The following is a 22,204-nucleotide window of genomic DNA, read 5'->3' on the forward strand; positions in this document are numbered from 1 at the left end:
CTTATATCCCAATTGGAGTGAATGATTGACATATCGTGGGTTAATGAGGAGATCGTCTGAATAAGGAAAGGAATTTATGATATATCAGTGCTGAGATTCGTTTATATATACCCTGAATAATCGCATAAGGTTTGGAGATATAAATATTGCATCCGCTGGAGAAGAGTAAAGAGGTCTGATACGTGAAAAGATTACATCTAATTGCTCTTTTGAGTGTAAATGGAGGTGAGCGACCATTACACCTAATGTTGGATTGTTAGCTCACCTACCCATTCACCTGGCTGTCACCGGAAGCTGCATTTCACCTTTTTAGCCACCGATCTTTTTAATTGGACTTTTGAGCACTTTATTCACCGCAATTATCTGTCAAATATTTTCTTATAGACTTTCCAGCACTTTATCTAGCACCTTAGCACTTTATTCACCACAATTAACTGTTTAATTATTTTTCATGGACTTTTCAGTACCACATTTTTAGACTAGCACTTCTATTTATTATTATATGGGATTTACATTATTATTTTTGGATTCTTTGATTATTGATCTTTTTTATTATATTTGGATTTTGCTACTATCATAAGAAGCTGAACCATTGCCACATTTTCACAATATTTTATCATCACCTTTTATACACCACTTCATCACTTGTTTACAGAAGCTGGATCACTGTCACATTTCTTAAGTTATTATCCTATAACATTTTATTATCACTTTTATGTCATTTGTTTACAGAAGATTGAATCATTGCCACATTTTTTAGTTATCATCATATAATATTTTATTATCACCCTTAAATCTATTTACTTCAACACTTTTATTATCATGCTTCTTTGGTACTTCGTTTGAAATCTAATTGATTATGTCTATGATTTGTTTCTGATTTTGGCACATACATTATCTTAAAAAGGTGTTTTATCTTTTCTTGCCTTTTCACATTGCGGTTAAGTATTGTGATCTGACTTTGCTACGCATCAATTCTCTTCATTATCTATTTCTTTTTTCAACATTTATAGTTATTTATCGAGTGGTCCATCACTTTAAAGGAGCAGAGCACTGATTTGCTTTACTTCCTAAAAGGTATAGGATTGTGTATATGGGATTGTATGGTTGGGTTTTTCAATACTTTTTTTTTTTTTTTTTTTTTTTTTGGTTGAACCAGATCGACTTCTGGTGTCTTTTTTCAACCTACTATGTAACTATTACTATGTAACTGTTACTATGTAACTGTAACTGTTACTATGTAACTATGTAAAACCAGAGGAAAAGGGGAAGGAAGAAGGGGGAGAGGTTGCTATTCCACCAGCACCATTAATCTAACAATTCTGCATGTTACCGCAAGCATTATTTTTATGTTCTTTTTGGATATGGATATATGTCCTACTTTTAACCATTTTGTATCAATAAAATTGTAGAAAAATCTTTTACCATAAAATTGCGTTAGTCCTTAAGTACCAAGATAATCCATTTCGTTCTCAGCAGGAATTGTCCCTAGCCACATTCAATATACAGTAACAATGACATTTTGAATTACAGTACTAAGGAGTCAAAACCCCTTCAACTAATTATTATTTCCAACAATTTGCTTCTCCAATTTGATGGATTCCTGGTAGCAACATAATCCACTACTATTCAATTTTAATTGTTTGGATACTAAAGTATAGAACCGGGTTTTTGTACTCACTGAAACTTCCTTTTCTTGGAGCCCAATGAGGGACACAGAAAGTCTTTAATTTTTTGGGTTATAGGGAAATTTACAGGGGGACTGAACACTGGTAAGCAAAAAAAAAAACAACAACAAAAAAAATGCAGACCAGTCTTCCACTGAGGGACAATGGCATGTCCAAAAGAAAGCCAATAGTAGGGTGAGCAGCAAAGTAAGCAACAGCTATCAGCCCCAAGAAAACAAAGAACTGGAGACTGTCCACAGCTCAAAAAGCCACCTGACAGACCTTACACCTGAAACTGGCATCAGATGACACCAAAACATAGACCTGGTAGAACTTAGAGATTGTGTGAACAGAAGACTAGATAGCAGCCTTGCAAATTTGGGAAACAGATTTTTGATGCCAAAAAGCCCAAGAAGTACTTACAGATATAGTGGAGTGTGCCTTGACAGCAAAGGGTAGAACCTGATCCTTGAGACCATACACTTAAATGATGGTCTGTGTGAGCCACCTAGAGATATTGGAACAATAATTTGGGGCATCATTTTGGGGTTTATCCAGGATGCCATGAAAGAAATTTGTCTTTCTTAAAGAAGCAGTGTATGAGAGAGAGATTCAAGCTGGCCATCAATGATTCAGTTTTTTCCATCAGCCAGAGGGCTGATCGAAAAAAATTAACAAAATGTCCTGATATACACGAGCAAGGTGGATAAAGTAATACCTACTGTGCTATTGTATTCTGCCTTTAGAATACACTGATTAGTGATGCGGCTGATTGGCTGCAGTGCTGATCAAAACAAAAATGTACCAACAGTCCCATACAAGAGGAGTCAGACATTAGTCTCTGCTGAATTTCAATCCATCTATGGCCCTGCTTTACAAACCACATAGGGAAATATCCTTTTGATGAACTGGAGCCAGACAAAGGGAAGAACAAATTTGTCTTTAAAGTGAAAAGAAGCATCTACATTAGGCAAGAAGGACATCCAGGGCCTCAACACAACCTTGTTTCTAAGCAAGACCAAAAATGGTTCTTTGCAAGATAAGGCTGCCAAGTTCAGACTTCCACCTCACAAGGAAAACCACCTTGTGGTTAAGAGATGAAAGAACAGTCTGAACCCAAGACCAGAGAATTCAAAATTACTCCTGTGAAAGTCTCTGGCCTGGGACATGTCCAGGACCAAACCCCCATACTCCAAGGAATACACCACTTCCAGCAACAATTTCTGAAGATTCTTGAAAGACTTGAACCTTTGTAACATTTGAACAGTAAGAAAAACAGTACATTGTTTGACAGGGCCCTTGCCAAATTTCCCTCATTGGGAGGTGGACTAGGTAGGTCTAAGTGGGATATCCAAACAATCAATTCAGCCAAGCGCTCACTCCGAAGGGGAAGACTGGCGTGCTGCTCTCCTCAGGCGGGGAACTCCAACTGAGATACAGAAGAGAAAGAAAAGGAGGCGCAACACCTAGTGCATTACCCGTGGTCACCGTATAAAATGTTTTATTAAGATGCCAAATGCATACTCACAGACAAGAAGAATATAAAATCGCATTAAAAGATTCCACCACAGATGAAATGGAACGCGTCCTTGTAGATGAGACCGCTAACGCGTTTTGGGAGTCAAGCTCCCTTCATCAGAGCTCTGGGAATGTCACGAGAACACAATTGCCACATCCTAGTCCTTTAACCCCTATTCTGGGGACACCTCATTTTCAATGAGGATTTACAATAGAACACTTTCCACCAGCTACATTTTTCTCAAAAACACCATGACATCACCTCCCATTTCTCGCATGCAGTGGACTTTTTTCGATGCGCCCAGCTGAGTGGCTACCTTCACTCCTTACTGAAGGAATTCCACACAGTAAAAGAACCACCCTCATTGGAACAGACCTGTCTTGTAGGGGAACCAATACTGCATCTACCTGCCTCCTTAACAGTGCTTGGTACCCCGGAGAGGAACTCGCTTTATAGCAACAATTGGAGAGGAACCTTAACACTTTTCTCAGGCATAGAAATAAAGAATTGTATTCTTTACTCGAAAGACCTCAATAGGGAGTAGATATCAGGAGTTACCAGATGCTACCGAACACCAGTGGTACTAAACCGAAAGTTCCCCCAGGTACCTAGCACCTGCTGGGGCTGTCGGGAGTCTGAGGGTTCTCTCCTCCACATTTTTTGGGAATGTCCCAATCTTCAAGGCTTTTGGAAAATGGTCAAAAACAATAAAAGTCCTTACAGGTGTGACTCTAGGGAAGAATCCATTGGCTTACTTGTTGCATGACACCACTGTCTAACAAAAAGTACAAAATCTCCTTGATGATGAACATATCACTATGATATCTTTCTACTCCATGCTCTGTATTTATAGGACACCCTAAAGTATTCTATGACCTTCCTTGTCAGGTGGTTGCATTGTTGATTTCTTTAAATAAAGAATTTATAAAAATCAGACACAGAATATGCTGGAGAAGGCGTGGGAGTGCACTTGCATCACCCAGATCAGAGTCAGCAAACAACTGGGTAATATGGTTCAAAAAGTCTTGCTCAGCAGAGAGGGCAGTGGACCCAGCCACACCCAACAAGGAAAGGAGAGAATAACAGCAGAGGACAGCATGTCTCCTGGCTGCAGACAACAGCAGTATTAGTAGGTGTGAAGAAAGCAGCCCCAGAGCTTCAAAAGTTAACAGTATCTCACAAAAGTGGGTACACCCCTCACATTTTTGTTAAAATGTTATTATATCTTTTCATGTGACAACGTTGAAGAAATTACACTTTGCTACAATGTAAAGTAGTGAGTGTACAGCTTGTATAATGGTGTAAACTGGCTGTCCCCTCAAAATAACTCAACACACAGCCATTAAGCAGACAAAAATTGCATCGCGCAGAACAGTGGAGACATCGGGTAAATGGAAACATCCATCAAGTGCACAGGCTGTGGTGATTTCTCCAAACATCCTAGGATACAATACCAAGCAAAAGACAGCCAGCAACTCTGTTTAAATCTTCCAATTCTTTATGGTCACCCCTCAGTGAGTAAAAACAAGGTGGCTAATGCATTTTGGGGATGAGCCATCATCACAGCACACACAACATATGAAGAAACATTTATATTTATACATATAATATATATATATATATATATATATATATATATATATTTATGCACACATGATAGGAGACTCCACCCCCACACTAATAAATTAGTAATTAGCTTGAGTGCTGTGCTGACCAAAAGGTTCAACAGCTGTTACAAAGATTGTAGGAGGGAAGTGGTCTCCAATGTGTGTTAATTAAAACAGATAACAGCCATAACAAAAATATAATATATTAAGATACATTAAAATACATGAAACATACACATGTCGTATAATAATTCACTTAAGAAAAAGATCCACAGGGGGCATGGCCAAGATGGAGACCTGAGCGGTTGCACTTGCCGGAGCTCTGCTGGACTTTCTAACTACTTTGCCGGCTCTGTTACTCCTACGGCTGCTGATCCTGCACTGGATTTCTCCTCATGCGCCGGAGGTCTGTGAGACAAGCGGCGAGGGGTAAAAAGCTAAAATTTCTAGCCGTTTTGGAGGTTTCTTCCCCGAGTGACCCGGGCCTAGTGGCGGAAGCCTGCGCACCTGCTCCAACATGGCGTCTCAAACAGACTCCGAGTCATCCTCCTCTCCATCTCAGCTGCGACTAGAGGATGTTATGCTATAGCCTCCTGTCAATCTGTTCTCACCTCGAAAATTGAAGCAGTACAGTTGGATGTGGGGCATATTCGACAAGATATGGACAAGCTGCGGTCCCGCATGTCCGAAGCTGAGCAGCGCCTGAGCCGCACGAGAATCTGGTCGGGGACCATACCGGAGCGATTCGCTCGCTGCAGACTAAAGTCAGAGCCCTGGAGTATAAAGCGGAGGATGCAGAGAATCGCAATTGGCGCAACAACCTTCGCATTGTGGGGTTGGCTGAGGGGGCCGAGGGGACCAATCCTACCCTTTTTGTGGAGGAACCGTTCCGGTCCCTGCTGCCAGAGGCTCGCTTCTCCCCCTTCTACACTGTGGAGAGGGCCCATTGAGTTCCACCTAAACTGGGTCCTCCTGGGGTGCCTCCCCGCACTCTGATCCTGGGGCTTTTGAACTTCAGGGACCGAGATGAAGTGCTTAGGGCAGCTAGGCTGAAGAGTGCCCTCTCCTATCAAAATGCTAAGCTCCTAATATTCCCAGATTATTCCATTGAGACCCAGAAGCTCCGGAAGTCCTTTGATGGGGTTAAAGCTGCTCTGCGTGCCCGTGGCATCAAATACAGCGTGTTGTTTCCTGCACGTCTGCGGGTTCAAGATGGAGAATCTGTTCATTTTTTTTGTGAACCCCTCGGATGTTTCTGCCTGGATGGATACTCTGCCCCCGCAACGTTGAGTACATTGATGTTTCTACTGGTGGATTACTGAGCTGTTTTTTCTCTTTTATTGCTCTGTTACCTGGGCTCTGGGTCTACTCGGCGTCCCCTGGCTGGGGTTGCTGAGTAGGACTGAGTCCCCTTTAAGTGTGTGCCCCTGGAACTACAGGAGACTGTTCTAATGCTGACTGTATTGCATTTGTCGCCGGATGTGTCCCTCTGGATCTGCCTCCTTCTACCCCCTTGTAAGGACTGGGCTGGAAGATTTGGAACGTGCCTTTCCTGCAAGATTCTTCTTTTCTCCAGGGTTTTTTTTGTTTTTCCCCACTCTTTTTGTCCTTGGGGCACCTCTGTGGGGCTCCCCCTGGTGCTCCCTGGGTATGTATTGTTTAATCCCTTCTGTTTTTGGGTGGTGAGGCTGGCCGGGCCTATCTATTTTTTGAGTGCACTTTTGGCTGGCAAGGAGTTTACCTTTTATATTGAGTACCTGACTATCCTGACTTTTTCAGCATCTCTGCTGCATGGACCGCTGCTCCTACGGGAAGATCTCTGATGGTGATCGCCCCTCCCGTTGGTTGTGCAGTTGCACGGTTTGGGGAATTATGCGCACCAAAGTTTGGGTTGGTGATGCGGGGTGGGGGGTTATACTGGTACATGGTGCCAGTTTTGGGGGTATGTTTTTCATGTTTTGTTCTTTGTTTTTTTGTTTTTGGAGTGCTGCATTGCTATCTTGTCATTGGTGGGAATTGCCTAACTTACGTTTATGTATGTTGACTTATCCGATGGGGGTTGTGGGGGGCCTGCGCGATGGAGGGTTTTTCTCTCTGCTGGGGGGGGCTCCCTGCAGCCGGCTGCGGTCCATGTTCTATGCATGTTTTCTCTTTTTATCATGTCATCTTTAAAGATAGTTTCCTGGAACGTTAGAGGGCTCAATGCTGCAGTCAAGCACTCGCTGTTTTTTAAGTTCCTGCGGCAGCATAATCCTCACGTCTGTGTGCTGTGGGAAACCCACCTGCAGGGCTCCAGACTGCGCAGTCTTAGGAGACCCTGGGTGGGACCTCAATACCATGCAACCTACTCGTCCTATGTAAGGGGTGTCAGTATACTGGTGCATAAGTCCCTCCCTTTTCATGTGCTTGCTGTTAAAACGGACCCGGGTGGTAGGTATGTGATCATCTCTGCTGCAATTTCTGGTGTCCCGCTGGTGCTGGTTGGGGTGTATTTGCCCCCCCTGCTTCTGCCCATTTACTGTACTCCCTTATGGAATCCGTGCTGCAGTTTGACGTTCCCAATATTTTACTACTGGCAGACTTTAATTTGGTGCTGGATCCGGGTCTGGACAGACTGCATGCTGCAGGGAGGGATTTTTCAGACCTCCCGCGCTGGGCGGATACGCTTGCCCTTACTGAGGTGTGGCGTTTTTTACACCCACGTGTCAGGGCCTATACGTGTCACTCTGCCTCGTATCGGCCGCTGTCGCGCATTGATTTGGCCTTCGCATCTGCCCCTCTTCTGCGCCTGATTACGGGGGCGAAGATTGTTTCCCGGGGCATATCCGACCACGTCTGTCTCTTGAAATCTCTCGTGCTGTGGGACCCAGGCTCTGGAGACTTTCGAAATACTGGGCTCAGGATGACAGACTGCAGTCGCAGATGACTGGGGCCATTACTGACCACTGGGAATCCAATGCCGATGCTGCTTCGCCCCCGGTGGTCTGGGATTCTTTTAAAGTTTGGATTAGGGGGGAATTTATCTCTCGTATATCTTCTATTCAGCGGCGGGCCTCGGGCTCGTTGCAGGAATTGGAGGAGAGAGCGGCTGCCCTGGAGGAGGCGTATGCTTCGAACCTGTCCCCGGAGAGACATGCAGAGTTCCAGCAGGCTCTCCGCACTCTCTCTGTTTTCCGCATGGAGGCGACTAATAAAGCCATGGTGCATTCCGCTCAGCAGGTTTTTGAACATGGTGGCAAGAATGACAGGCTTCTGGCTTGGTTGGCACGGAGTCAATCGTTGACTACTCCGGTGGGCTCTGTCCGGCTGGGGGGGGGAGAGCTTGTGTCTTCTCCAGATCGCGTGAACGCCCGCATCGCGGAATTTTTTGAATCCATTTATTCGTCTAGGGCTACCTATACTCTCTCTGACCTGGCTGTCTACCTGGACGGGGTTTCCTTTCCTGTCCTGGAGGCCTCTTCTAGGGACCGCCTGGATGGGGCGATCTCGCTGGAGGAGATCCAGGTGGCGATCTTTGGGCTGCAGAAGGGTAAGACGCCGGGCGCGGATGGACTACCTGGAGAGTTTTACTCTGGATCCCCTTGATTGTGCGTCGTACCGCTCCATTTCGCTGTTGAATGTGGACGCCAAGATATTTGGTAAAATCTTGGCCTCCCGGTTGTCCACGGTTATAGAGGAATTGGTTAATGTGGACCAAACGGGTTTTATGCCAGGTAGGGGTACAGACATTAATATTAGGCGATTGTTTCTCAATCTTTCCATTCCGCATGACAACACTGGCTCCAGGGTTATTGCCTCATTGGACGCTGAGAAGGCATTTGACTCGGTGGAGTGGGAATATCTCTGGGAGGTCCTGCGCAGATTTGGCTTTGGCCCTAAGTTTCTCCATGGCCTGCAGCTGCTGTATCGTGAGCCCAGAGCGCCAGTTCACACTAATGGTGACCTCTCGGACTCGTTCCCACTCCGCTGTGGTACTCGGCAGGGGTGCCCCTTGTCCCCCAGCCTTTTTGCTCTGGCCCTGGAGCCACTTGCTATATTGATCAGGGCGGCGGATGCGGTGCGGGGGTTGCGCCTAGGTGCCCTGGAAGAGAAGATATCTTTATATGCGGATGATACCCTTCTTTACCTTCAGGATGTGGGTCCCTCTCTTCGGGCAGCGCTTACTATTTTTGATACTTTTGGGGCTTTTTCCGGTATCCGTATTAATTGGACCAAATCAGTGCTTTTCCCGATTGATGATTCGGTGGTTCAGCTGGCCCAGCAGACCCCTCTTCGTTGTGTGACTGAATTCCGCTATCTCGGGGTTCAGGTGTCTAAGCCCCTCGATTCTTTTGTGGACAAAAATTTACTACCTCTGCTTGCTGATTTGAGGGCGCGTTGTTCCTCCTGGGCTAGCCTTCCGTTGAATCTCTTGGCGAAAATCAATCTCCTTAAAATGATGATCCTAAATTCACCTATATTTTCCGAAATACTCCCTGTTGTGTTCCAGGTCGTTTTTTTCGCAACTTGGATAAATGTGGGGGATCCTTTATTTGGGGGGGGGCTCGGTCCCGCGTTTGGCCAAATCCACCCTGTGGCTGCCTCCTGGCCTGGGGGGACCCCTACTGACGAAGTTGTGACGCGAAAGCGTAAGACGCCACGCGTATAGGGGCGGAGACTCGGACAGACTAGCGGCGACCCATCAGCTGCAATACTGTTTGGTGTGTACTGTCCGCACAAGCCCTATTGTGCCGATTCATGTGAGTGTATTTTCATTTGTTGATTCTAATAAAAGGATAATAGCAGTGTACACTTAGATCCTTTATTATCTTTACCCACTTACCATACCCATGAGATTGTGAGAGATCGATCCAGGAAGTGGCATCCCCTACACTTGGCTTATCCTTACACAGGATTCACTGCTGGTTTAATACTTCAGTGATGTGAGAGGCCATCTTGTGGCTAAAAGGTAGTGGTGTCACTCGCACTTTATATATGGAAACATCTATCAAGCACCTTGATTGATTTTTGCTCATGGATTGACTCATGTTTTAGTGGACTTTTCATGCACTTTACTTTGGAATGCACTTTATGGACACTCTATATATTGCACCTTAAGAAGAATATTTATTTATATACTGCACATTGTCACTTTATTGGTTATTGAATCTATATAGCGCTGTATATATATATATATATATATATATATATATATATATATATATATATATATATTGTTTATAATTGAAGATTGGACAGAAATAACCTGTCCAACAGACGAGACAAGAATTCGATCTTGTATCCTAATCAGATCAGTTCATGAACCCATTTGTCCTGAATCAAGGAGGTCCAGGGTTCCTGAAAGAATCGAAGACGTCCCCCCACCCTAGACTCGGGTGAGGGCACCCCTTCATGCAGCCAAGGACTTGTCTGCAGGTCCAGATTGGCCAGACTTAGATTTTCCCGACTATTGCTTCTTGGAACCCCCAGAAGACCTAAACAGTTTACATTTTTCCTGTGACCCGGAGGCACAAAAAAGACGTTTGTGAGCAGTAAAGGAAGGCCCCCGCCTAGTACGCAGCGCCTTTAGAGGATTGGGGCAGATTAGTGCTTCCCCCCCCCCCCCCCCGATACCTTTGATCAACTCATCCAGGGAGGATCCAAACAGCCTCTCCCCTGTAAAAGGAAGATCCGTCACAGCCTTCTTAGAAACCTGGTCAGCCGACCAGCATTTTAGCCATACCATGGGCCTAATAGCAATCCCCTCTGCTGACGTCCTGGCCACCAACAAAGCTGAGTCCAGGGACGTATCACACATGAACACCAGGGCTTGGGTCAACTGGTCTATTAGTTCCAGTACTGCAGGGGGGAAGCCGTGCCATTTCCAAGCTACTTTTCAGTAACTTCACCCATTCAGTAGAAGTCTGCACTACTAAAACATTCACAAAGGTGACCTGCTACCCCATGTAAATGGCGGGACAGGGATTCCACCCGTCTATCCAAGGGATTTGAAAAGGTTGGAGACTTCCACCGGCACCAGAGTCGCTTTATTTAAGGGAGAATCTACTTTCGGTGGTACAGTCCACCTATTGGACACCGCCTCGGCAAAAGGATAATGGTGTGCAAAATGCTTAGGCACCACCAACATGTGCTTAATGGGTTGCCATTTTTCAACCACAATAGTATGAAACAATTCTGGATAAGGGAATACCTTGCCTGATTTACAGGATTTGCGGGAGCCAAAAGACACCTGCGTATCTGACGCTGTAGGTTCATCAGCCAATTTCAGGGTTTCCCGTACAGAAACTATCAGGGCTTCCACCAATGCGCGTTCCTGCACGGCGGCTGAGGACCGGTCCTCTTGACCATTAGAATGTGAAGACACCGACCCCTCAAGGTGGTCTGCGTCCACGGCGACCATATCTGTCTCAGAGTGCAAAGACCCTGCCGATGGAGGTGAGGGCGGAGGGTGTTTGCAGTTGGCAGCACCAGAAATGACAAAATCCACTTTTGACATCAGGCTTTGCAAAAAAACTGCAATTTCTGGCTGCAACTGTACAGAGGGTCCCGCAGTCGCTTCTAGGGGGTCTGCAGGTGAACTTTTATCCTGGGACTCCATTGCTCAAATAAAACATTTTTTGTGTAATGTCCCTTTAAGGCCGCGAAAAACGCGGTCCCACTGCTATTACTGTGGATTCACAATCACTGATTATTATGTAATAGCAGAGCAGAAGAGGAAAAAACCCACAGGGAAATCCAGGAACGTTACCAGGCCACAGAGAAGCATCTAGCCTGATCAGTGTAAAAACAAAACTAACACTGTCTGCACAGGAAGAGGAAGAAGCTCTGCCTCTATCATTATAAGCCATGCTGCTTGCCTGTCCATCCCACAGACCTGAAGAAAATGGCCGCTCATACATTCTCAATGGGGAAGTATAGAAAATGACTGCCCATGCAAACTAAATATTCTGAATATTCAAAACCAAATTCAAGATTCAGAGGATTATCATTGATATAGAAAATGAAAGATGTCAAATCCATACTAGTACTATCCCAAATGAGGAGCAAATCATCTATGTAGCGACTGTACCATAAAATGGAGCATGCACATGGGTTGCCACAGAAGAAGAGAAAATTCTTCCCCCCCCCCCCCCAACCTATGTACAGGCCTGCTAGGGTGTGTTCTGTGATCAAGGCTCATTGCTGAAATGCATTAGCCACCTTGTTTTTACTCACTAAGGAGTGACAATAAAGAACTGGAAGATTTAAACAGAGTTGCCGGCTGTCTTTTGCTTAGTACACAGCCATTAATGTCCAAACCACTGCCAACAAAGGGGAGTATACCCCTAAGTGAAAAATCTCCAAATTGGGCCCAAAGTGTCAAAATTTTGTGTGGCCACCATTATTTTCCAGCACTGCCTTAACCCTCTTGGGGATGGAGTTCCCCAGAGCTTCAAAGGTTGCCACTGGAGTCCTCTTCCACTCCTCCATGATGACATCACAGAGCTGGTGGATGTTAGAGACCTTGCACTCCTCCACCTTCTGTTTAAGGATGCCTCACGGATGCTCAATAGGGTTTAGGTCTGAATACATGCTTGGTCAGTCCATCACCTTTACCCTCAGCTTCTTTAACAAGGCAGTGGTCGTCTTGGAAGTGTGTTTGGGGTCGTTATCCTGTTGGAATACTGCCCTGTGGCCCAGTCTTCGAAGGGAGGGGATCATGCTGTGCTTCATTATGTCACAGTAAATATTGGCATTCGTGGTTCCCTCAATGAACTGTAGCTCCCCAGTGCCGGCAGCACTCATGCAGTCCCAGAACATGACACTCCCACTATCATGCTTGACTGTAGGCAAGACACACTTGTCTCTGTTCTCCTCACCTGGTTGCCACCACATACATTTGACACCATCTGAACCAAATAAGTTTATCTTGGTCTCATCAGATCACAGGAGATGGTTCCAGTAATCTGTTTCCTTAGTCTGCTTGTCTTCAGCAAACTGTTTTGGGGCTTTCTTGTGCATCATCTTTAGAAGAGGCTTCCTTCTGGGATGACAGCCATGCAGACCAATTTGATGCAGTGTGCAGCGTATGGTCTGAGCACTGACAGGTTAACCCTCTCCCCATCAACCTCTGCAGCAATGCTGGCAGCACTCATATGTCTATTTTCCAAAGATAACTTCTGGATATAACACTGAGCACGTGCACTCAACTCCTTTGGTCGAATAGGCCAAGGCCTGTTCTGAGTGGAACCTGACCTGGTAAATCGCTGTATGGTCTTGGCCACCATGCTGCAGCTCAGTTTCAGGATCTTGGCAATCTTATTATAACTTAGGCTATCTTTATGTAGAGCAGCAATTCTTTTTTTCAAATCATCAGAGAGTTCTTTGCCATGAGGTGCCATGTTGAATTTCCAGTGACCAGTATGAGAGAATGAGAGCGATAAAACCAAATTTACCACACATGCTCCCCATTCACACCTGAGACCTTGTAACACTAACGAATCACATGACACTAGGGAAGGAAAATGGCTAATTGGGCCCAATTTGGAAATTTTTAGTGTATTCACTTTTGTTGCCAGTGGTTTAGACATTTCTGTGTGTTGAGTTATTTTGAGGAGACAGCAAATTTACACTGTTATACAAGCTGTACACTTACTACTTTACATTGTAGCAAAGTGTCATTTCTTCAGTGTTGTCACATGAAAAGATATAATAAAATATTTACAAAAATGTGAGGGGTGTACTCACTTTTGTGAGATACTGTATTAGAAGAAAGTGATCTGGGAGCACCCAGTACAGCAGGACTGTACTCCTCCAACACCTCATAGCTAAGGGTAAGAGGCAAGTGTCAGATGGCTAGAGATGACCAAAAAGGAAAGAACAATGGCACTCAGTGACCAGTGAAAATGAGGTAGGTCCTGGTGCTCGGTTAGACTGCCTACTTACTGAGCCCTGAGAGACTGGGCAAGCACTGAGGCAATGCCGGTGACTCTAGACTAAGACAGTGCCCTGCAGATAACATTTACCATAACAGAGTCTGGAAAGTGTCCCACGTGAAACCCAGTGCGCCTAAAGGTCACTTCCTGGCTATCCCTATAACATCCAGTCAAGGGGGTCTGGATGCAGTACACCAAAGGCCAAGCTGGGGGTGACCACATCAGATAGTTGTTAAGGGGAAACCGCTAGCAGTGGTGCAGACAAATATCTTGAAGGAAAATAAAAGACAGAAAAAGTGCTAGTTAAATAATAGGTTAATCCTCCTCCTAGTACACTAGAAAAAAAACGGAGGCATGCTCGTAGCAGAAAGGAGGTTCCTTGACTGGCTCACAATTTATTTATTTTTTCCTTTTGCCACTGTCCCACAATGAACAAGAAAGAAATCATAATAGTTACCCACACTTTCAGCTGTTGTATGGCAAACTAAAATATAAAGGCTGGTGGCCACTGGACAGCCTAATCTTGGCAGGGATACATTCGCTGGGTGTTGTATTCAGCAGCTCTATGCACAGTATATTTCTGCATTAAACAAAATAAACAATTCATTCCTTTACCTCTCTCATTTCCTCATCCAATTTGCGTTGTTCAAGGGCTTCTTTTTCTGCCCGTTTCCGATGCTCTTTCTCCACCTTGTCATATTTTTTCCAGTACAGTGACATTTCCTTCGTTAACCTACGTGCTCTTGGAAGGGTTTCCTTGCAATTCTTCTGTGCTTGGATAGCAGCTCTGCGAACTTCCCGCATGCATTGGTGAGCCAGCTAACAGAAAAAAAAAGTATATTAATGTATACGCTATGAGCCAGCTAACACACCAAAAATTATATAAATTATATATTTACTCTGCAACTCTGTTAATTAAAAGAACATGTGCAACAGAACCAACAAATATGATAATTCCAATAATTCACCAAATCAAGACCCCCCCCCCCCCCCGCCATCCTGATTTTAATGAAGCGAGCATCTTACACATTCCTTAAGTATTACAGCTAAAGTATGCATCAGTATTAAATTTGGCATCCAAATAAATAATAGTATTATTACAATAAATAGAACAATAAAGCAAATTAAAACGTTCTCCATAAAATGATAGCGTGGTGAGGTATACCTTTTTGCTGTTTGTTAACAGTAAATTGCGGGCTGAAACCTTTTGCTTGTAGGCCTGAAAAAAAGTAAATAATTAATATAACAGGTTATGATACAAAAAAGGGACCCCAACAGTGCAATACATAAATACTGATTGTCAAATTCTTCTTACAATTGCTTACATGCCTTTGTCAACATTTTAATATTGTAGTACAGTTATTTTACAGCTTTGAAATTTATACATTTAAAGAGGAACTCCATTTTAATTTATTTCTATTTATTTTTAGTCCCACAACCCTTTCCTGTATAAAAATAAATAAAGCAGTTTTCTTTTTCATATTCAGGCAGACTGTCCTAACTGTTTAAGCTCTACAACTCTGTGCAGCCCTGTAGGACAGGACAGAAGACCCAGTTTTCCTCTGCTGCACTTTAGTAACACTTACAGGTCTTTTTCCTATTTTGGTCTGTGCTAGAAGGAAGCAGGAGACTGCTGAGTTATATTCTAAGTCAAGCTGCTCTCTTCTTCTATTAGGATGCTACTTGTTAGCACATGTGCACTGCAGCACAACCAACTGACTTCTCCCTCTCCCAGTCTGAGCTCTTTTGTAAAGGGATTTCAAAAGGCTCATACCAACTAAAGTTCAGGTAACTACACCGCTTACAGTTATCTATATATTAACAACTTCTGGATCGGGCCTTTTTCTGACACTTGTTGTTTTTTTTTTTTGTTATAAAATTACTTAAAATCCCCAAACATTATTTTTTTTTTCTTTTAGCAGAGACCCTAGAGAATAAAATGTAGATTATTGCAATATTTTTTATCAGCGGTCTTACAAACGCAATTTTTTTAATTAAAATATAAGAAAACAGTAAAGTTAGCCCAATTTTTTTTTATATAATGTGAAAGATAATGTTACGCTGAGTAAATACATATCCAACATGTCATGCTTCAAAAACGCGCACGCTCGCGGAATGGCGACAAACATTGGTACTTAAAAATTCCCATAGGCGACACTTCAAATATTAACAGAGGAGGTCTATAGTTCAAATTATTATTCTCGCTCTAATGATCGCAGTGATACCTCACATGTGTGGTTTAAATACCGTTTACATATGTGGGCGCGACTTGCATATGCGTTCGCTTCAGCGCGCGAGCTAATGGGGACGGGGCACTTTCATTTTTTTTTCCTATTTATTTTATCTTTTATTTTTCACTGTTTTTAAAAAAAAAAAAAAAAAGGAATTTAAACATCCCTTGTAATAGAAATAAGCATGACAGGACCTCTTTATTGTGAGACTTGGGGTCAAAAAGACCTCAGATCACACATCTACACTAAAAAAGAAAAAAAAAATTGTTTTTTTTCCATCTTGGAAAAAAAATGGGCTCTTTAAATCGGTTGCTAAGAAGCGATGTATGATGTCGCTCCAGTCCTCCAAGGCCATAGAGTCGAATGAGAGCCATCTTGCCCTCACTCGACTTCCTGCCTGTGGGGACAGCAGACCGGATCGGCGGGTCCGGTAAGCGGTTAAAATGACCAGGAAGCAGCGGGATCCGCCACTGGGACCACCCTTATTGTAAAGTGAACAGCCCGCAGTTTAAAAAAATACCGGGGTTAGGGCAGCTATCTGCTGCCCTAACCCCGGTATTTAACGTCAAAATATCGACGTAAAACTGCGGCAGGCAGTCCGGAAGTGGTTAATGAATAAAGAGCCCCATTAATCTGTGTATTTTATAGAAAAAAACAAAGAATAATATACTGCGCTAGACCATGGGGGGAAAAGCTGCTAGCACAAAAACAAACTGACAGTAAATTGGTCCAATGTGAAAACAATAAAAAACGTGCAGCGCTAGTAGAAAATTGCACATACATAAATATATACAATTAAAAGTGTCCGAAAAAAATTCATGGTGATATGTCCATATCAAAGAATCCCAGTGTCTATTTAAAGTGAAAGGAATGGTGTCCAAATAAAATTGAAATAGGTGATTTTGGTGTACGTGAATTCCCAACACCGACAGAAGGAAGTTAATATGCGCTCACCAGAAAAAGAGGACCTAGAGTACTGTACAGTACCTAGATCTTCAAAGCTTGTAAGTAGTCTAAGTTGGTAATCGAGTCCATATGATAACTTCGGGTGTCCAAGTGTGCTGCAGTAGCTGGTATATTGGCTCTCATTCGGGTATGGTGATCATAAACCAGAAGTATGTGGGTCGAACCATTAGACCAGGGGTCTGCAACCTTTAAGACCTAAAGAGCCACTTGGACCCGTTTCCAAAGGAAAAAAAAAAACTGGGAGCCGCAAAACCATTGCGACATTTAAAACAAATATAACACTGCATATATTGTTTCTTACCTTAAAGAGGTTGTAAACCCCCAACATTTTTTATTTTTGCCACCTGCAAGAGAAACACATAATGAGCTAGAATGCATCGTATACTAGCTCATTATGCAATACTTACCTAAGAACGAGCCCCCGCCGTGCTGTCCGCTTACCTGCATGACGGGCGACATGTCCAGATGCCCGTCTTCCGGGATCGCGGCATCCGGCCATCTGATTGGCCGGAGCCATGGTGACGTCACTCCCGTGCACGCGCGCAGGAGCCGACTGTCACGGCACGGAGCTCTGAAGGAACGGCACGAGCGGCCGCTCCTTCAGAGCGCATGCGCCAGTGACGTCACTGGCTGCATGTAAGGTAAATATCTCCACGGTGCATGTTTAGGAGATATTTACAGTACCTATAGGTAAGCCTTATCATAGGCTTACCTATAGGTAAAAGTTGCAGAGGAGGGTTTACTTCCTCTTTAATGCTATATACAGGATCGTGTAGTCAGCTGTCAATCTGAAGGAAAAAAGGCACAGCATACATGCCCCTTTCAATGCAGTGACCAGGATACATGCCCCTTTCAATGCAGTGACCAGCATACATGCCCCTTTCAATGTAGTGACCAGGATACATGCCCCTTTCAATGTAGTGACCAGGATACATGCCCCTTTTAATGTAGTGACCAGCATACATGCCCCTTTTAATTTAGTGACCAGCATACATGCCCCTTTTAATTTAGTGACCAGCATACATGCCCCTTTTAATGTAGTGACCAGCATACATGCCCCTTTCAATGCAGTGACCAGCATATATGCCCCTTTCAATGAAGTGACCAGCGTACATGCCCCCTTTCAATGCAGTGACCAGCATACATGCCCCTTTTAATGTAGTGACCAGCATACATGCCCCTTTCAATGTAGTGACCAGTGTACATGCCCCCTTTCAATGCAGTGACCAGTATAGATACCCCATTCAATGTAGTGACCAGCATACATCCCCCTTTTAATGTAGTAAACAGCATACATGCCCCTTTAAATGCAGTGACCAGCATACATGCCCCTTTCAATGTAGTGACCAGCATACATGCCCCTTTCAATGTAGTGACCAGCATACATGCCCCTTTCAATGTAGTGACCAGCATACATGCCCCTTTCAATGTAGTGACCAGCGTACATGCCCCTTTCAATGTAGTGACCAGCGTACATGCCCCTTTTAATGTAGTGACCAGCATACGTGCCCCTTTTAATGTAGTGACCAGCGTACATGCCCCTTTTAATGTAGTGACCAGCATACGTGCCCCTTTTAATGTAGTGACCAGCGTACATGCCCCTTTTAATGTAGTGACCAGCATACATGCCCCTTTTAATGCAGTGACCAGCATACATGCCCCTTTTAATGTAGTGACCAGCATACATGCCCCTTTTAATGCAGTGACCAGCATACATGCCCCTTTTAATGCAGTGACCAGAATACATGCCCCTTTTAATGCAGTGACCAGCATACATGCCCCTTTTAACCACTTAAGCCCCGGAGGATTTGGCTGCTAAAAGACCAGGGGGTATTTTGTGATTCGGCACTGCGTGACTTTAACGGACAATTGCGCGGTCATGCGACGCTGTAACAAATTTGACGTGCTTTTTTTCCCACAAACAGAGCTTTCTTTTGGTGGTATTTGATCACCTGTGCGATTTTTTGATCACGCGCTATAAACAAAAAAAGAGCGTCAATTTTGCAAAAATAATATTTTTCAAATTTTTATATATGAAATTCCCGAAAAAAAAAAAAGTAAAAATCAAAATTTTTTAACATTTTCGGCCAATTTGTTTTATGCTACATATGTTTGGTAAAAAAAAAATCCCAAAAAGCGTATTTTGATTGGTTTGCGCAAAAGTTATCACGTTTACTAACAAAGGGAAAGATTTTTGTCATTTTTGTTGTTTTTTTTTTTACGCGTAATGGCGGCGATTTGTTTTTTTTTTTGCGGTACTGCGACATTGGGGCGGACAGATCGGACCCTTGACTGACATTTTTGACACTTTTGGGGTTACCAGTGACATTTCTACAGTAATCAGTGCTATATATATGCACTGTTACTGTAAAATTACACTGGCAGTGAAGGGGTTAACTTTATTTAAGAGGGAGGGGCTGTGTATGTCCCTAGGGGCGTGATTCTAACTGTGATTGGCTGTGGCTTGAGCTGTAGGAACACTGATCAAAGGTCCTACATAGTAGAACCCTATGATCAGTGTTTCTACACAGGGGAGAATGACAGGCAGCTTCTTTACACAAGCTGCCTGCCTTTCTCCCTCTCCCCCGATGATCGCAGAGTGACCGGCAGACATCTGGTCCACCGGTCACACGAGCGAGGGGGTCCGTGACCGCGCGGGAGCGCGCCGCCGGCGCGCGCTCGCTCCCCAGAGCCTCACAGGCTAGTGACGTATATATACGTCACTTTGCCTGTGAGGGGCTGACCGCCGCAGTATATCTACTTGCGGAGGTCGGCAAACGGTTAATGCAGTGACCAGCGTACATGCCCCTTTTAATGTAATAAACAGCATACATGCCCCTTTAAATGCAGTGACCAGCATACATGCCCCTTTCAATGCAGAGACATAGTTACATAGTTAGTGAGGATGAAAAAAGACATCAGTCCATCCAGTTCAACCTATGATGTGTGTGTGTTTGCTGTTAACCGTACATTGTATACTCCTGTATGTTGTGGTCTCCAAGGTGCCCATCTAATAGTTTTTTGAAACTATCAATGCTCCCAGCTGATACGACTGCTTGTGGAAGAGAATTCCACATCCTTACCGCTCTCACAGTGAAGAACCCCTTACGCATTTTAAGGTTAAACCGCCTTTCCTCTAGTTTTAGTGAATGGCCAGCGTGCGTGCGTGCCCCCTTCAAAGCATCACTTCACTTACCTGCCCTCGCCGTGCTTGACGTGCTGCTGACGGGAGTCGGGTCTCGGTCGGACGACTTCTTCTTCCTCGACCTGCATTTGCGCCGCTGCCCTCCTCTCTGTTGGCGGGCGGGAAGGTGATGTCGGGACAGTGAGTGACTAACGCACGCACCGCCCCCCATGCAACGTCACCCGGGATGTCCTCTATGATTGGTCCAACCTGGACCAATCACAGCCAGGACAGCGCCACAGTGGGGGAGTGTCGGGCACATTGCTATGCGCCCCGATGACACCCAGAAGTCACAGTGCGCCTCCTCCTCTCATCCACCCCGGAGCCGCGGCACAGGTTTAAAAGAGCCGCGGGTTGCAGACCTATGCATTAGACCATTCAAAGTAAGGGCTAATGAACATATTACCAATATCTTGAAAGGTAAAGATAAACACAATGTGTCAAAGCATTACCTTCAATACCATAAGAAAACTCTAAAGGGGTCTTTATTTCAAATTATTGATCATTTTGTTGCCCCCTGGAGAGGTGGATCCAAATTACGTGGCGTATCACGCCAATAAACTTTTTGGATTTACACCCTAAAATCTTATTATCCGTATGGATTAAATATAGAGTGGGACATTAACGCTTTTATCAATACTTCATATCGTTTACTGTCCCTTCTATTTATGTTCGAAAATTCTATTCATTATTCCCTCTTCCTTTATTTTAGTATTTTATGCATATTTTTAATTATCATTATAATATTTCACTATTTAATAAATTATATTGAAATAGTTTTCTAGATTGCATTATGAATTGTGATATTATGTCCTTTTTAATTTTAGGTTTAATAGGTGTACCTAATGTAATGCAATTTGGATTAATTTTAATGTATTTTTAATCAGGGTCCTATTTGATTTTTTTCATATATTCTATGGACTCTTTTTAAGACCAATTATTTGTATTTCCCACATCTGTTGTGGCGTTTCTCTCCAGATCAGTCATATGTCCTTGCTTCCCAATACATTTCCCTCTTTAGGAATGTCCAATTTGGCTTCTTAAGAGAGTGTTGTGGGCACTTCCTGGTACTATTGAGTTTCCTATGTGACGCGCGTTATCGTCACTTCCGGTATAGACCGGAAATGACGTTGCGTCATATGCTGAAAACGAAAGCGAGGCGTGGTACATAAAGTCCTTATGACACCCTCGGATATGAATGAGAGGCTTGGAAAGCACATATGACCTGTTGTAGACGGAAATTGGATACCATAAACAGGTGGGACATATTAGTCAATTAGCATCTCTATAAATAGACAACTCATACGAGTCCTCAGGTTGGCTACACCTTTTGAGAAAGGCAGATGTGCTGAAACATGTTGAGGTCTCGCCACGGACAACTTACCCATGTATCTCTGATGTACCTTTGATGCATTTTACCTTGGGATGTCTGTAAGTGTAATTGCTATATTTTAATCAATAAATTGTAGCAGTATTACACTATATTTTGCTCCTTTTTGGTTTATGATCACCATACCCGAATGAGAGGCAATATACCAGCTACTGCAACATAGAGGCAATATACCAGCTACTTGGACACCCGAAGTTATCATATGGACTCGATTACCAACTTAGACTACTTATAAGCTTTGAAGATCTAAGTACTGTACAGTACTCTAGGTCCTCTTTTTCTGGTGAGCGCATATTAACTTCCTTCTGTCGGTGTTGGGAATTCTCGTACACCAAAATCACCTGTGTATTTTATATCTGCCTGGATTCCAGCTTTAAGGGGACACAGCATTCCCTTCCATGTACATGGAAGATTAGTCATGACAGAATGCATGACAAAAATCTGATTGCCTACCAGAATTTGAATACCCCCTCCCCATCTACCTTTGGCAATTCTTTCTTTACGATAGTGAGCCAGACTTTTCTGCGACGAGCATTAAGTTGTTCTAGTGTCATGTGCTTTTTCTTCACTATAGGAGTTGGAGCATCATGGGAGAACTTTGCAAACACTTTAGTATGGTGATGCCTATGAGGAGACTCATCTTCAGAAAGATCTTCTTCTCGCCGTCTTCTTTTCTTCACTTTTTTAAGCTTAGCTTTAGGAAATAAAGGGAAGAGTGATCATTT

At 43.8% G+C, this 22,204-nt stretch overlaps 1 protein-coding gene across 2 annotated transcripts in view; it reads right to left on the minus strand.

Moving 5' to 3' along the window:
* INO80 (INO80 complex ATPase subunit) overlaps nt 1–22,204 on the minus strand; it is a 362,932-nt gene that overhangs the window by 290,262 nt on the left and 50,466 nt on the right. Inside the window, exons 7-9 of one of the 2 annotated variants that reach the window (XM_082275733.1) lie at nt 21,962–22,173; nt 14,874–14,927; nt 14,324–14,527 (exon numbers count right to left, since the gene is read on the minus strand). In XM_082275733.1, the coding sequence (XP_082131859.1) occupies nt 14,324–14,527; nt 14,874–14,927; nt 21,962–22,173 (470 nt within the window). The remainder of the gene's footprint in view (nt 1–14,323; nt 14,528–14,873; nt 14,928–21,961; nt 22,174–22,204) is intronic. The other variant, XM_082275734.1, reaches the window with a different exon arrangement.

This window comes from Pelophylax lessonae (assembly GCF_965119305.1).
Source record: "Pelophylax lessonae genome assembly, chromosome: 13".
NCBI classification, from domain to species: domain Eukaryota; kingdom Metazoa; phylum Chordata; class Amphibia; order Anura; family Ranidae; genus Pelophylax; species Pelophylax lessonae.